Source organism: Fringilla coelebs, assembly GCF_963513975.1.
Source record: "Fringilla coelebs genome assembly, chromosome: 1".
NCBI classification, from domain to species: Eukaryota; Metazoa; Chordata; class Aves; order Passeriformes; family Fringillidae; genus Fringilla; species Fringilla coelebs.
In genome coordinates this window covers 18847728-18863647 of record NC_140028.1, presented here as the reverse complement: position 1 = coordinate 18863647, position 15920 = coordinate 18847728, and the positions used below count along the sequence as shown (strand labels likewise).

General features: G+C 38.0%; 1 protein-coding gene across 1 annotated transcript in view; it reads left to right on the top strand.

Annotated features, from left to right (window-relative positions):
* Positions 1–217: 217 nt before the first annotated feature.
* Positions 218–15920, top strand: part of EMC2 (ER membrane protein complex subunit 2) — a gene marked incomplete at its 5' end in the record, with an annotated part of 35866 nt that continues 20163 nt past the window's right edge. The window contains 5 exons of the mRNA XM_084221616.1: positions 218–305; positions 6152–6265; positions 6913–6977; positions 11162–11247; positions 14015–14072. Of these exons, the coding sequence (XP_084077742.1) occupies positions 218–305; positions 6152–6265; positions 6913–6977; positions 11162–11247; positions 14015–14072 (411 nt within the window). The remainder of the gene's footprint in view (positions 306–6151; positions 6266–6912; positions 6978–11161; positions 11248–14014; positions 14073–15920) is intronic.

Below are 15920 nucleotides of genomic sequence, written 5' to 3'. Positions count from 1 at the left end.
GGCCCGGCGAGACAGGCGCCGGCTGAAGATCCGGCCCTTCGGGAGCTCCCCTCCAGCGGGGCGAGGCTCTCTCTGGCCGCCGCAACGGTGACGGAGGGGATGAACGGAGCACCGCGCGGCCCCGGCCGGTCTGCGCGGGCGCTCTGGGCGTCAGGCGGACGCGCACCATTGCCGGGCTCTGCTCCGCCGGGCCGGCCCCGCTCCCGCCCTCCCGCCAATGACGGCCGGGGCCGTCACCGCGCTGCGTCACGGCGCGGCCGCCAAGATGGCGAAGGTGTCGGAGATGTACGACGTGACTTGGGAAGGTAACGCCGCGCAGCCGGCGGTCCCGCCCGGGGCAGGGGCTGTGCCCGGCCCGACCGGCCCCCGGCCGCGGGGAGGGGGAGGCGCTCCCGGAGCGCGGCGGGCTCGGGGCGGCGCCGGGCGGCCGTACCCAGGCCTGGGGAACAGCAGCGAAGGGCGGCATTTCTGGCGGCCGACCGGCTCCTCGGGCTGTGGGCGGCCGGGCCGCAAAAGCGGCGCCCTGCCGTCGGCCCTTCGGTGCCCGCAGGTCCCCGGGCGGTGGCGCGCACCTGGCCCGGAGCGTCCCGCGCTGCCCCGTGCGCGGCGGGCCAGCCTCCCCCGGACCCCGCGTCTCCAGGACACGGCGGCGGCCGCGGCGCCGCCGCTTGCCGGCCTTCTCCCCCTGGGTACAGCGCTTACCAGCAAAAATGGTCTCTTCGTAGGGTCAGCAGTTTGCGTCATAGTTCATGTTTTGGTGAACTGAAAATTCCCTGATACTCTCGTAAAGCTCGATCGTAAGCATTTATGGGGAAACTTCAAGAAGGTCTGAAGTGACAGAAGTTTTTGAGAATCCCGCCCCCTGGGTCTTTACAACTTTCACGTCTGTCAAATCATAATGGTGATTTATTTTTCATATAGCAATACTGTCTAAGCTCTACTTGACATTCTCAGTGGTTATTTTTCCATAACTGGTATTAAAATGTGAGCTCAAGACAGCACTCAAGCCCTTTCCAGTCTCCTATCAAGAATAAATGAATGGTGTATAGTTACAATTTTTACAATTTTGGCCATAAAGGGGGAACCTTTAGCTAGGTACTATGCACTGCAAACATTGTAGGGTAGAGAAGATAATGCAGAGAGAAGTTATGCGGTCTTGGGTTTTCATTTACATACTGCCAATCTGTGAAGAAATAATTGAGTAGTAGAATAATTCCCCAGTCATGAATTAATGCTTAGTTTGATTTTGTAGCTAACAGAAGGTACACTGGGAAGACTTTGATTAACCATTCTTTTATATCTCTTGACTGAACTTGTAGTAGTTGTGAAGCTCAACTTGGGTGGAGATCACATAGATCATTTACTGTTAGATTTTCACAGAAGTTGCCCTAAACCACCTTGTGTTGAAAAATTTTCCAGTTTTTACGATTCTTGAGCAGATGTTGTTACAAAATGCAGGGACTTAGTTGTTTGGGGTTTTTTGTGGGGTTTTTTGGTTTTTTTTTTCCCGGATGTTCTTGGGTATCGATGACGGAAAAGAGCAATGAACTTTTTCACAGAGTGGGTAATGCACATGTGGACATGTCTGTCATTTAGCCTTAGATTGTTTTGGCCCAGGGTATTGCAGAGTGAATGCTTATACTCTAACTTAGATGCCAGGTGTAGGATATTCAAACTTACTGCTTCTGGACTTGGCTAATTTATACTGAGGTCAGCTTCCTACTCTTAGAAATAACCTCCACATTTTGTTTCCAAGAATTCTGATTGACAGTTGTGGCATTGTGCTAGGTATAGAGTTTTGCGTATGGGTGGGGTTGAATGAGAAATTTCAGAGGACCAGCTTATGAGTTTTATCATATCAACTTCTCAGTCTCTTCAAGTATTCATCCAAGTGAAAGTGTGTTGGTACAAGGGACTGTCTCCACTTTGGAAGCATGCATTTGAAAAATTGGTTTTTTTCTCTATTGCAAGAGATGAAAAGTAAAGTGAAAAAGGAGTCCTGTAATAGACCATGCAAGGACTCTTCTTAAAAAAGATAGCTTTTCTCTTTTCACTGTGTGAGCTTTTACAGATCCTGGTGCAATGTAGCTTTTCGCAGGTGAGGTGATCCAGCAGTGCTGTGACCTAGTTCTTAGCATAGAACTTGAATGCAGTTCTAGGAATTTTATGTAGCTCATTTTGAATCTCTCTGAAATGCCTAATTTATGTGAAACTAGGTGTGTGCTTCATATGTCCTTTATATACCCAGGCCTTTCTAAACAAGACATTTTATACTTACGTTTTGCTTAAAGATTTAACTGCAATTCAAGGTTAGGAAAGAATAACATGTAACAAATGAAATAGTTTGTACCTTGCTTTGCTTTTCACTCAGGTTCTTTGAGACAGAGGTAGGAGTTAAATTTTAGGTACATGCATGGTACAGATGCTTAGGAAAGATAACTGAAAATAGCTGTGTTTTCCAGTGTGGAAGTTGTGGTTTTTATTTTTTCTTTCTTTACTTTGTTGCTGTATCTCAAGCTTTAAAGTGTAGGAAAACATCTTGTTTAACTTTATGGCTTTGATCAATGGACTTAGATGATCCAGTACCACAGAGTACTGTGGTATTGAAAGAGAAGCTTATATGTTGTTATGTAACATATTTTACAGTAAAGGGTATTTACTTGAGACAAAGGTGATGTGTTGCTCCTTTTTTTAATACTGGTTCTAATTATTCTAGAGAAAATGGCATATTTCCTGGTTCCTTCATAAATAAAAGAATTAGAAACTATGTGGAGTGACAGGAAACCAAAAACTGTGAGTGTAGCCATGGAGTGTGATGTAGTAGGTTTGCACATCACTTGGTACCTGGTGATGTGTAGCCTCTTATTATGACTTTCTTAAGTTATGTAGAACTTCATAGAATAAATATTTATCATATTTTCAGTGATACACTAAAGATGAATTTGTTCCATGAGTGGAAATATTTAAAAAAAGCAAACACCTGTGTAACTATATTTTAGGAGCAGGTTTTGGAGTACACAGGTGTAAAATTAGCACAATCTGCAAACAGGCGGCAGTTCAAGAACTATTAAAATAACAGTTGACTTTCACAGTAAGTGCATTTGACATATTGGACAGAATGAGCCAGGTTTTCTTTTCTTATGCACAGCAGCATAATGGTGTTAAACACATCACAGCCTGCTAAAGGGAAGCAGTGCCTTTCAGCTGTCACTGCTGAGCTTTTTGGGGATCTTTGAGTGCTGTCACGGCAATTCTTATTTCAGTCAATAATTCTCTGAAGTGGTTATCAAAATGAAAAAGAGAAAGGAGTGGCATATCCTTTAGCTTTCTTTTAATATAAATTGAAAAAACTTTTTTTAAAGATTTTTATTAGCTCTGAATGCCTCTTGCTTAAGTTCTCTGTAACATTAAATTAGTGCTGCTATTTTCTGTATTAAAAATTGCACTCCTTCAATAGTGGCACTTCAAAAGTTTTCATTAGCATGTTCATGTAAGACTTTTTTCAAGGAACTCTGTCATTTTTGAAAATATCATAAAATGCTTTATAAGATGAAGTTTACCGGTGTGTGTATTTCTTGCAAATGTTTGTATCTGGGAGCATGTTATATTCAAAAAGAGAAAATTCCAAATGAATTTAAAAATGGAGCACTTCTGTCTTTAATGTTAGGTTGCAAACTCCCTTTCTGTGACTTTGAAAATGAATTCATATTCAGTTTGTATGTCAAGTCTTTAGGAAATAGGAAACAGTTCAGCATTTCATCTCTGTAAATAATCTATGTGCAATCTGTGCGGTTTTGTTCTGTGCTGTCTTTGCTTTCTTTTAGCTATTCCTAATTTTCAGTTGTAATCAAAGGGTCAGATCATTTACTCTGGGTTTTATATATGGGGTTTTGGGATTACAGCAGGCAAAGGTGAGATGCTGTTTTGTTGTTTTTTTTTTTTTTTTTTTAATTGAAGCCCTTTTGACAGAAGAGTTGCCAGGGTTAGAGGTGGCAGAGGTGGGCTGTTTGTGAAGATTTGGTGTCTGTAACAGAGAATCAATATACAGATGAGCTCTGGAAATATAATGGCTGCGGGGTCCCTGAGTGGCTGCTGTGGTAGCAGCAATATACCAAGGTGACATTCTGGACTTTGCAATTTCTTTCTGCACCAAAGTGGTGATTTCCTTCATTTCATCAGGTGCTTTTAGATATCAAGGACTTGAAAACTATGATCCAGTTCATCAGTGGAAGTGTAGGTAATTATAAGAGGATTATTTCATATGTGGTTGCTGAGGCCAAATGAACTGGTGCCTTACTGGACACAAAAATGAAACACAGGTTGTGTCTCTTGGCTTACGTGGTTTTGGGCAAAAGCAAACATTGTCCCAAGTGCCTCCATTCCTTAGACCTTGGAGCATTTTGATTTACACATGCCATGGGTGCCAATTTGGAAAAAGCCAAATCTAAAACAAATGTATCAATTGCTCAGCACCAGCCTATAGGTGACAGGAGAATTTTAATTAAAATGTGGACATTTCTTTACCTTACTTGTTTTTTTCATCTAAAATCTGTAGTTGTGTCTCCCCAGCCGTGTATTATGTCTCCAAGACTCAAGTTATTATTGTCTGACTCTTTTGATAGATTTCTTAGTAAAAAATTCATTGTTTGACAACATTGTAAAAAGACTTGTATAATTTTACTGCAGTTCTTAGTGTTTGCTTTTTTCTCCCTTTTACATAGAATTCAGTATTTCTAAAATCAATAAATGTTTCATTCATCAGCTGATGTTCTATTCTTTGTCCTAGAAGTTTTTTTCCATTGCTGTAGATGTTGGACTTGTGTGATAAATGGTAGATGTACCTTCTGGTAATACATAATTCAGACACTATTCCATTTGGAATCACACTGGAATGAAGGCATTGATAATTTCCAAGTAAATGAGTGGGTGGAAATCAGACAGCTTATTTATTTTTAGGCGTTTAGCTTGTCAGCTTTTGTGAATGTTTCTGTTCACTCACATTCTTGCCGTCTAACGTTGAATTTCCAGGGACCATCATATGTCTAGAACCATTTAACTTTGCCCATGCATATGAAATGTAACCCTGTGGTGGTTTTGGTTGAATTTCAAAATACAAAATGTAGCACAAAAACAGTCTTATGAGCGATCCGAGATCACTTCAGGTAGATGGAACAACTTTTAGTGCTTTATTTTTAACTGTCATTTACATTAACTCTGTGTTTTGAAGTGCAAGAAAAACTGACGGTGTTTAGATCTATCACTGTATTTGTTTTACCAGATGTTGTAAAGTTTTAAAAAAATACTGTTAACAGTTATCCTGGTACCTTCTTATTAGTAAAACCACTATCTAGTAATGAAAACTATTTTCATTAAGTTTTCTCAAAATTTGTTCTGTGTATAGAACAGCTATACTTAGATAAATGTATGTGTATATAAAATCACATTCCTAGAAATTTCCTGGTCTAGAGGATAAATAAAGCTCAGGCAAGGTAGTGTTCTCTACCTGACTTAATGAATATGCCTGCTCTCTTGGAGATCTTAAATGTACTCTTGAAACAAAAATCTTAATAATAAAATAAACTGTCATTTCTACCTTGCCTAGGTAAACAGTGATATTTTTTATACCTTTGGACACTTCCCTGGTGTAGAAAGCCTTCTCATCCATGCGTACTTTTATTGAAGCTCCTTTCTCTAGGAATGTGTATATTCCTTTCAGAGTGGAGGCTCTAATGTTTTTTTCTAAAATTGCAAGTGAAAATTTATCTACCTGTAGCAGAAATGCAATTTTAGTGTTGTTTGTAAATGTGTGAAACTAGTCAGGAGAAATCTCTTGTAGCCTATTTTACGTAGCAGTGGATAAATTTTGTTATTTATTGGATAACTAGATATACATTTTTTTTACTTCATGTGTTATTGTCCTGAGAGACTGCTAACTTAGAAGCTGTATTGATAATGTTAGAACATGAGGACAGTTTGGGTAATAAGATTTTAGAGATCTGTTCTCTAGTAATTTTTTAATTTTAGTAGAATTCACTTTTGTAGTCTGTTGCTCTTTAATCCCATTCTTCAGATGTGTGTCTTATCTATCATATGCACATTCAAATGCCATTACTATCTGTAAATCTCTTTTTTTTTGCCCCTTTGCCCACAGATATGCGTGATAAAATGAGGAAATGGAGGGAAGAAAACTACCGAAACAGTGAACAGATAGTGGATGTTGGAGAAGAGTTAATTAATGAATATGCATCTAAACTGGGAGATGACAGTAAGTAAACAATTATTATTTTAAGAGTTTCTTTGTCTGATTTGGTTTTCTTTTTTCAGTCTGTATTTTAGTTAACAGCCTTTATATGGTCTTCCAGTATGTGCTGATGTTGCTGAAGTATATATTGCTTTCTTAGTCTAATAGGCTTCCAGAATTCCAAGAGCTTCTCTCTTTCCCAAATGTGAGCTGCAGTGAAAACAGCCATAAAAATTACATGATAGAACTGTTAGCTTGCTCTATTAGTATTCAGACTGCAATGTGAAAACTTCATTTGAAACTGTTACTAAGATATTATTTGCATGTTTTTTAGTTCTTCAACACTGTGACAGAAATTGAAGCAAGTCCTCACAGGGATCTGTCTAGAACATGGCAGTTATGGTGTTGGGAAAAGTAGAGAATTAGAGCTTTTTTGCCTTTCAAGATGTCAGAAAGTACTTTGGCACTAAAAGCGCTAAATTGCTTAAATAAGTTGTTGATTAATTCCAGCAGTTTCTTAATTTGTTTGTGTTTCAGCCATGATCTGTGGGAGTAGAAGGGGAAAAATGTACAGACAGAATTAATTAATCCTGTTTACATGATAGGTGCTTCCTATTATCACAAACAAACCCCAAACCAATTATCTGCATTTATTGTCTCTTTGTGTCCAGTTTGGATAATTTATGAGCAGGTGATGATTGCTGCCCTGGACTGCAGTCGAGATGATTTGGCATTGGTAAGTTTTCAAGCTGACTTTTCTTTCACACTGTATGTTTTCATTCTGGGTGTCTCTTCCAGATAGTTTTCTGGGAGTTACAGCATATTCTGAACTCCGTAGCTTGGACTGGTAAAAAGAATATCTATCAAGAAATGCACAGCTATGAAGAAACTGCCACCACCTACCTCCTCTGAGGCATAACTTTTGTTTAGACAGATCACATCTCTTCCAATAGCCATGAAAATATTTACAGCTATTCTGGTATGGGCTAAAGGTCAAGAATAATATTGAAGTTGCCATATTGTACAGAGAATGTTTGTTTATTGAAAAGCTCTCAAATTATATTGGTTTTCTGAATGTTTTGAGGTAAAATTACCCATCTTACATATATTATATGCCATGTTGGCTACCCTGAAAGAAAGTCACATATTGGAGCAGGTCTTCAAGATGAATAAGGAGCTGCACTGCATAAGGAAAGGCTGGGAGATGTGTGTTAAATCTTAGGAAGGCCAAGAAGGGATCTTTGAATACTGATGGGAAGGAAGGTGTAAAGAAGGTCGGTACATATTTTCATAGGTGTGCAACAAAAGACAAGTGTAGGACATAAGCTGGAACAAAGGCAATTCCACTTACATATTATGAAAAATTTAGTGAGTGCTTGTGACAAATGGCACGATGAAGCTGTGGAATCTCCTTTGGAAATGCTTAAAAATAGATTGGGATATGGCTCTGCACTCCCTTTTAAACTGGCTCTGTTTTGAGTGGGGACTTGGAGCAGGTGACCTCCAAAAGTCCATTGCAATCCAAGTTATTTGGTGGTTGTTGATAAAAATACTGTTAATGGATATTTAAGTCAATTTGTATGCAAATTTATTTGATATAAATAAGAATTGAGATAGAATTAACTTATTTTGAACGGTAACTTGTTTGTTAAATTAAAACAAAAAAGCCCAAAAAAAGCCACTGAAAAAAACAAACAAAACAACTCAGTCAGCTTAGCTGATCCTTGAAAGGCAAAATCAGGAAGAGGCAAAAGTTTGTCTTACAGGAAAATGTTAACAGTCTTTTCACTGCTCTTTCACAAAACAGTCAGAAGAAAACAGAGGCACACCTTGTGCCCTGAAAGCCATCAAGCTTGAGCTTATTCTAAATAAAAAGCCATTTTCAGGGCTGCAGGTCTTTCACCATAACTACTCCTCCAGAGCCTTGTTCTCTATCAGATGACAAAATACCTCATAAAATCTTTGAGGTTTGTGTGATGTCATTTGGGTAAAACTTAATGCAAGGGAGGTGAAGGTAGGCAGAACTAGACAGGGTTATCTGGCCATATATATATATATATGTATGTATGTATGTGTGTATGTTGAAATGGAATATGCTGGAAAATGTAGTACAAGACTGAACTTGAGAACCCACTGAACTTCCCTCTCTTTTGTCCCTCAGAAGAAAATATTGTTGTAGTATAGCTGTTTGTTTAAACAAAAACAAATAGACTTAGTGTTTAAATAAATACATTTCTGTGTCCTGATTTATATGTAAAACGGATTTGGTCTTTGTTTTCAGGGTCTTTTAAAGAAGACTTTCACAAAATTGTTGACGGAGCCAGTGTTGAAAGATCAGTTGTGAAACATTCTTTGTTTTTACTAACCCTGGCAGGGAGTTTAAATTTCAGTGTCTGCTCTTTAAGAAGTATTGCTTGAGATGAGAGAATGCAACATTTTGTATGAAGCTTGGAAATGAGATTAAAAGCATAGATGGAAACTTAGAGGATTTTGGGGGGTTTTTTGTTGTGTTTTTTTTTTTTTTTTTATTTTGATTGATTTATAATAAATAAGTAGTTAATTTGAACAAGTTATCATCATCTGTGGCATTTTACTAGAGCTATAGCTCCAAAGTAGACAAACAGCTTTGGCTCTTCTTTTTTGTTCACAGTGGGATTTTGACAGCTGGGATGCATTTTGCTTGGGGGGATAGGTATTGTCTACTCCAAATGAGAAGCTGAGGTAGTTTTCAGAGTAATTTCTCTGACTTTCGTCCTTTGTTTTTCTTTCCTTAATTATTACTTTGTCCTTTCTGTCCTGCACCAAAAACCCATGTGTAATGCATGCCTCTGCTGCAGCCAGCCAGTTGGTTCACACAGGTGGTTTAGTGCAATCACCTATTGTTGGCAGCACTTGTATTACCAGTGTTTTACCTTCTGAAGTCCAGGGTTATATTTCTCTGCCTTTGTCTGATGTTTAAAAACTCAGAAAGCAAATGAAGTGCAAGCTGAAATTTCACATGCAAATTGTGTTTCCATTGTGACAGAATTCTGAGAGAACATCACAAGTAGATTACTGACAAGGTGGAAAACCAGTCCTCAATAAAATAAATTATTATGGGGATTACAAGTCCCAGTTTAAAAAGAGGACATTCAGTTCTGCTGAGTCCAGAGCATTCTGAAGATATAGCTGGTGTAATTTATTCATGTGCTTTTGGTCACATCCGTGTTACAGTGAGTTGTTCATGACTTTCCTACAACTTCTCCTGTCACTCTGTTGTGTCTGATAGCTTAATCTACAGTTTATTTTGGCCCCTGAACTGCAGTGTTTGGTTTAGTAATGGTTGTGTAGTGAGATCTAATGTGAACAATTCTCATCTTGCATCACTCCTGCACTTGAGCAGTACTTTCATATTGTCAGTGAGGATTTTTTAGATGTAAAAGTCCATCTACAGATTGTGAACTTTAATATTGTAAATGTTATAATTTTTTTTATTTGTACTTTGTTTTTGAGAAAAATAGTACACGTGTTTATAAAGAACACTATCCTTCAGGGTTCACTGATCACTAGACCACAGGATGGATTTATTGTATGCAAAAGTTCTTTTTTAAGTCTACAAGGTTGTCAGAGTTTTAAAAGCTGGAGTGAATCTACTTTTCTGGAGTTTTTTGTAAATTTTTCTGTCTCTTAAGAATGGTCAGAGATTAGTTCTGTCATCATGTAACATGCTGCTAGGTACATGTAGTTTTTTATGACTGGAGCAACAGCAGTTCACCTAGACATCACTCAAAGTGCCAGTAAGCAATTTCTGTGCTAAACCTGAGCCTTTCTATGTGAAATTGCATTGTAAGAATCTTGGTTCTTTGCAAATTAAGTTGATTGTGATAAAAGTAGTCTGTTCTTGCTTGAGGCTAAGCATTACATTGGTCACTGTTGCTTTTCACTCTTCTGTTGCTTAGCATCTGGGAGAGATGAGAATATTCCTCTTGGATGTCCTTTATCTACATAAACAAAGAGGGATCCTACTGATTGTTACTGATTTGTACTTTGTCCTTTGACCAGTGGATTTGAGGAGATGGAGCAGATTATGTAGATAGGCCTCTGCTAGAACCTTATGTCTGAAGAACAAGTTTCTAAATTGAGTTGCATAAATAAGTGCCTGGAAGAGGATTCTGTGTGAAACTTTTAACATGATGCCCACCACTGGTCTGTTTTGAGAGCCTGTGGACTGTCCTGCCTCCCACTGTCATGAGACGGCTAGGAACTTCACAGGGCTATTTAGCCACATCCATGATGGGGTTATGAGTTAGCTTGCTGTGGGGAAGTTGTGACCTAGTCCTTCTACCAAATGTCCTCTGCTAATCCAGAAAAATCTGCCTGTGATGAATTCTTTTTATCCAGCCCAGGTTGATTTCAGGAATTAAAAATTATGCCTCGTCTGCCAGCAGGCTGTACCCAAGCCAGTGGCAAACATTTTCTTTGGATTTCAAAGTTTTATTTTAAAAATAAACACAGACCATTGTGTTAGCATAGTTTGTTCCATTGTGAAATATCCATTTATTAAAGAAGTATCACTTAAGCTCTTAGTGTCTTTGTTTTTTTTACTGTCTTGTGTTAGTTACTGTGGGACAGCTAAATAGAATTCAAGTTTTAATAGTGTCAGAGCTGTTTTTAGTAATTTTCTGGGCAAATAACTATTTCCAAGAGGGCCTGACAATCTAATGCCCTGTGTGGAAGATACTTCTTAAAATCGGTCATCTAACAGGCAGAATTTCAGTTTCCAGCCTTCTATTTGTCAATGTATTTTATTGCTTGTTTTAAAAATTGGTATTTACTTTTACTCATAACTGGCATGGCAGGTAGTTCAATTATGAGCGATTTTCCTTCTAGCTTCTGGGAAGATAATTATATTCACAATGGTATTTTTGGTTCTTTGTGTAGTTTTGTCTTCAGGAGCTGAGGCGGCAGTTTCCTGGGAGCCACAGAGTTAAACGATTAACTGGAATGAGATTTGAAGCCATGGAAAGGTAAAACCAGAATTTTAAAAAATGTACTTTCTGTCTGAAAAAACTGTCTGCTCTTTCTTAAAAAACATTCAGCCATTGCAAAATGGCTGAACAAAATAATGCTGAACAGTTTATTTATAGAAAATAACAGTGTCCATGATCATATTAAGATTTTTAGACATCTGTATTGCATTTTTGCAGGTACTGTGCAGTGTTTAATTTTTGCAATCTTCCCATCAGAGATCATAGATCAGAAGGCTCTCTTACTTCACAGCATAAGCTATTATACAATAGAACACTGCACAGTTTTTTGGCAAATTCTGTGAGGCCTAGGTTTCATCTCAGAGAGCTAGGGCAGCATATGAAAATCAGTGCTACTGGGTTTTTTTGCTTCAGCTGTTCTTCTGTACTCCCGGTTGCTGCAGGGTGCAGCTCTTTACCCTTATTTCCTGAATGTGGGTAAATGAACTTAAAAAGGATTAAATCTATAGAGTTTGTTATAGAAACAAATCAAAAAACAAATTGGAATGGCTGAACATAAAATTCAGACTGACCTTTTTGAAGTATCATGTAGGAGGGTTATAACATACTAAAGTTCAACAGAAATTACTAAAATAATGAACAGATAAAAATTTTGCAACTTTCCAAATGAATGACTTCAGGACTTAAGGATTACTGCTTTATTGTACGCATTTCATCTTGGATACATCTTTGTTGTCAACATTCTGTTCTATAGCACTTGTTTTGGGTGTTAAGAATGACTTCCAGTGCATTTGAATGGTAGGAAATCTGTTCCATGCTGCATTTTGCACAAAGTTGGTGAGTTTGGAGCCTTTGGGCCATCTTGATAAAAAGGAATTGGAAGTACAGCCTAAATGCTTTTTTAAAAGATACTTACTTAGCATATGTTTTTCATCCATTACATTCTTGCAAAATTAGCTTTGAAAATGGCATTTGATATGAAACACTGATAAATGTCTGTTGCTTGGATCAAGAATGAATAAATGGACTCCATTCGCAGGAGCTGTCTCAGGGCAGCCAGATGCTCTGTTTCACACTCACTTTATATAAGGTGCATATTTTTGAAAAATTTCCATTAAACTTAGCTCTCTTGTCTTTATTTTATATAGGGTAGAAAGACAGAGAATTACAGCAGTTTTTCTCCCTTCCCAGAACCTATTCAGAAGTACAATGGATCATTCTGTTCAGGCTTATGTGTCTGTATTAAAGATGTTACTGCATGGGACCTGATCTTTGTGGGAGATAACTGCTGCACAAACATCATGTGTGGTTTCAGCAGTGAAGTACTATTGAGATCAGAGTATCAAGGACCAGAGAAAGTAACAAAACTCAAAGTTTCATGTCCATAGGTTTTCTCTAGAAGTCAGAGCAGAAAGAGGCTTCAGCTTGGGGTTGTTTTGAACAGGAACCCATCTGCAGGTGCTCTAAGCCTTGCCCCAGAGAAGCATGTCTGTCTCCCCTGACTAAAAACGAAATCCAGAAAGATTTAGGCTGCAGGCATCATGTTTCACCTCAATTGAAGTGAATTTATTAAATTCAAAGTGACTTGTAGGATCTAGGGAGGATCCTGCTTTCCCTGACAGGAAAAGGAAACAATGAAGACCATCCCCATAGACTGGGACATCCCTGTAGACACTTACTAATAAAAAGAATTACATTCTGGAGCTTCACCATTAAAGCTGGGATTATGGCCATCAGATTCAGTCTTCTAAAATGCATTTAACAAAGCAGAAACTAACAGAAAACACAAATACAGCATTTTAGAGCATGTCTGCTCAAGTCTGTAGCAGTTGCCTTCTGCTCGTTTCTGCTTTTGTGCTTCCTTTCTCAGTAGTTCCTATACCTCACGGTAGCTGGAGTGGACAGCTGAGCTATGGTAGTGTTAGCAGTGCTTAGGCAACAGTGCAAGTATGTAAATGAGTGTCTAAGGTGATGTCTAAGGAATGTGGAGCATCAGAAGTCAGTAGTATCTCTGTCAAACTGCTTGTCAAACTACACATGAAGACACAATGTATGCCCTAGTTCTGTGGCAATAGCACTGTGTAGTGAAATGTGGTTTGAATTGAATTATTTCATTTGTTGGGGCCGTGTACACAGCTGGCTGAACACATGGAGCTGTTTCCCGGAAGGTTTGAAGTGCTCATAGCACCTGAAGTAACCTGTTTCAAGCACACTTCAGGTAGCAGAATTAATTGATAAACAACTAAAAAAAGTGGGAAATGGTGGAAAACATTTTCTTTCAAGATTTACGTTATAATCTGTGGTTGACTCCTGTAGGAATCTTTCTAGTTACCTGCATGCAACTACTTATACTTTTTAAAGTCACAACAAAAGGAACTTTACATGAAGGTTTAAGTTACAACAGTGAAGAGGAATGTCATTATTTTGGATGGCTTTTTAAGTTTTGGAGTTTCTGTTTCTTGAGAGATGTGGAAGGGGGGGAGTAGGGATGTGATGGTTGAGCCTATTCGGTAGACATCAAGAGAACAGGCAGGAGAGTGAGATGCTGTGTGTAAAACATCCAAGTTGCTGCTGAAATGGTATTTCATGAAGCAATTTCCATGTGTTTTTCTTAATTGGTGACAAAAAATACTGCTGTTTATACTAAGCACTCTCAAAATAATTTTCTATAAATATAGATTGCTTAGTATATGTATATTATATTTCAGTAAAAAAATGCAGGAGGGTTATTAGCTATTGCAGGGAGAGTCAAAACATCAGAAGTTTTGTCTTAGCAGAAATAAATGTGAATGATTTCTTTGTACAGGTATGATGATGCTATCCAGTTATACGACAGAATTTTACAGGAAGATTCAACTAATACAGTAAGTTTAAAAGATAATTCTAAACTGCACTGATGTGTTGTTTGAAATTGTGACTGTATTTTCTGTTTCAGTGTGGAAAAATGTGTGTCTGTATTGCTGTATTTGTTTCCTTTAGTTTTCTGTTATAATAACCAATGTTACCATTTCATGATGGGAAGATGTGATGTAATACCTTCTTAAACACTGACTCTAGGAGACGGATTATAGCTAGTGATCTTTCCAGAAGTCTTAGTAGTATTTAGAGCTGGTCCTTTCAACTCTTTCATTTCCCATAATATAGCGTATTTAAAATACTAATATGGTCTGTCACGTCTTCTATGCTTCTGTGCGTAATCTTACTTAAGGATTAACTATTAATACACTCAGGTAGTGCTTGAATAGCAGTTATTTTGATCCATGTCTGGGACATTTTACTAGCTCTTGAATCAAAATGCATAAAGCATGCCAAGTGTATAAAACAAAATGTGAGACAGACTGTACTGTTCTTTTAAGCATTTTTTGAATACTGTTTGTAAAAACTAGTGTGAGCTATTAGCTGCCAGAATAGAAGTCTAGAGAAACTTGTAGCAATATATTTTCATTGATATTTTTTCCCTCAAGGATAAAACTTGAAATATGAAGAAACTATGGAGTTTCATATTTTGTATAACTTAGATATTTATTGGAAAATAAAAAATTATTATTAATCATTGAGGGTGTGTTACCTGGTTTTGAGGAGCTGTCTGTTGGGTGAACATTTGTGTAAATGTAATACTTGGGCTATTTCAGATGTTTTGGCAATCTCATGTAAATCTTCCTAGGTGTGTGTTGAACCTCTACCTTTCCTTGGTCAGCTTATGTGGTCTGCTGTTCAGGAGGGGAAAATCCACAGAAGAACGTTAAGCACTTGGACAGCAGTGATAGGTTGCAGTCTGTCTGTTAGCAGTGCTAGAACTCACAGATTTCATGCAAGGGTAAAAGGAACTATTTCAGTTCTTCACTTTCTTTTTCACTCTCCCTGAAATAATAGAAGCTTGAGCTCAATAAGTTTTGAGTACAAGATGCATAGGTGTCCATAGTAAATGGTGGATTTTATCACTGTGTGGCCCAAAGAGTTTGACACGAAATCTTCAGAGTCGTGTTGGACCAATATGGGACCCATTTGCAGTGAAATCACAGAATGGGTCACCTTTGTAGATGTTTTATGACTTTTTGCTGACACCAGTGGAAAATGGAGCACCATATTACAGTGACTTTTATGGACCACAGATCTTTGAAGTATACATTTTTGTTCATCTCAACATAGCTAACATCATCTTGAGTGCTTTGTTGGATGGCATTACAAAACAAAATTATATATTTAAATAAGTAAAATGCATGATTGTTTCTTTATTTGAATTTTCTCTGTAACCAAATCATGAAGATCCATAAACTTGCAATATTTAAAAGCTTAAGTTGTAAATGTTAGAACAGTTGTGTGGTTGAAGTTCTTAATTCTAATAATAGAATTGGAGAATGTTAAATGCAAAGGAAAGTTCCTTCCTGTATAACTAGAATTTGTTGGGTAAGGCTTGCATGTCAGGAGTGAAAGTTAAGTAAAAAGTTTTGGTAAGTTGTCATGTGTGGATTTCTTTGTGTCACTTACCTGTTAATCATTTCCATGCACACATGTGGCTGCTGTAGGAAAATAAATATTTCAAGGTTTTAGAAAAGCAACTGTTGCTGTGTTTGTCTTGGCATTCAACTTTATAGAAATTTCTTCTGGTCTGCTGACACATGGAGTTGCTTATATGCATTAAATGTTTTGGCAAGTGCCTTAAGTGAAACATAGACATTTGTTCACACAAATCATGTAAAAATCATAGCTTG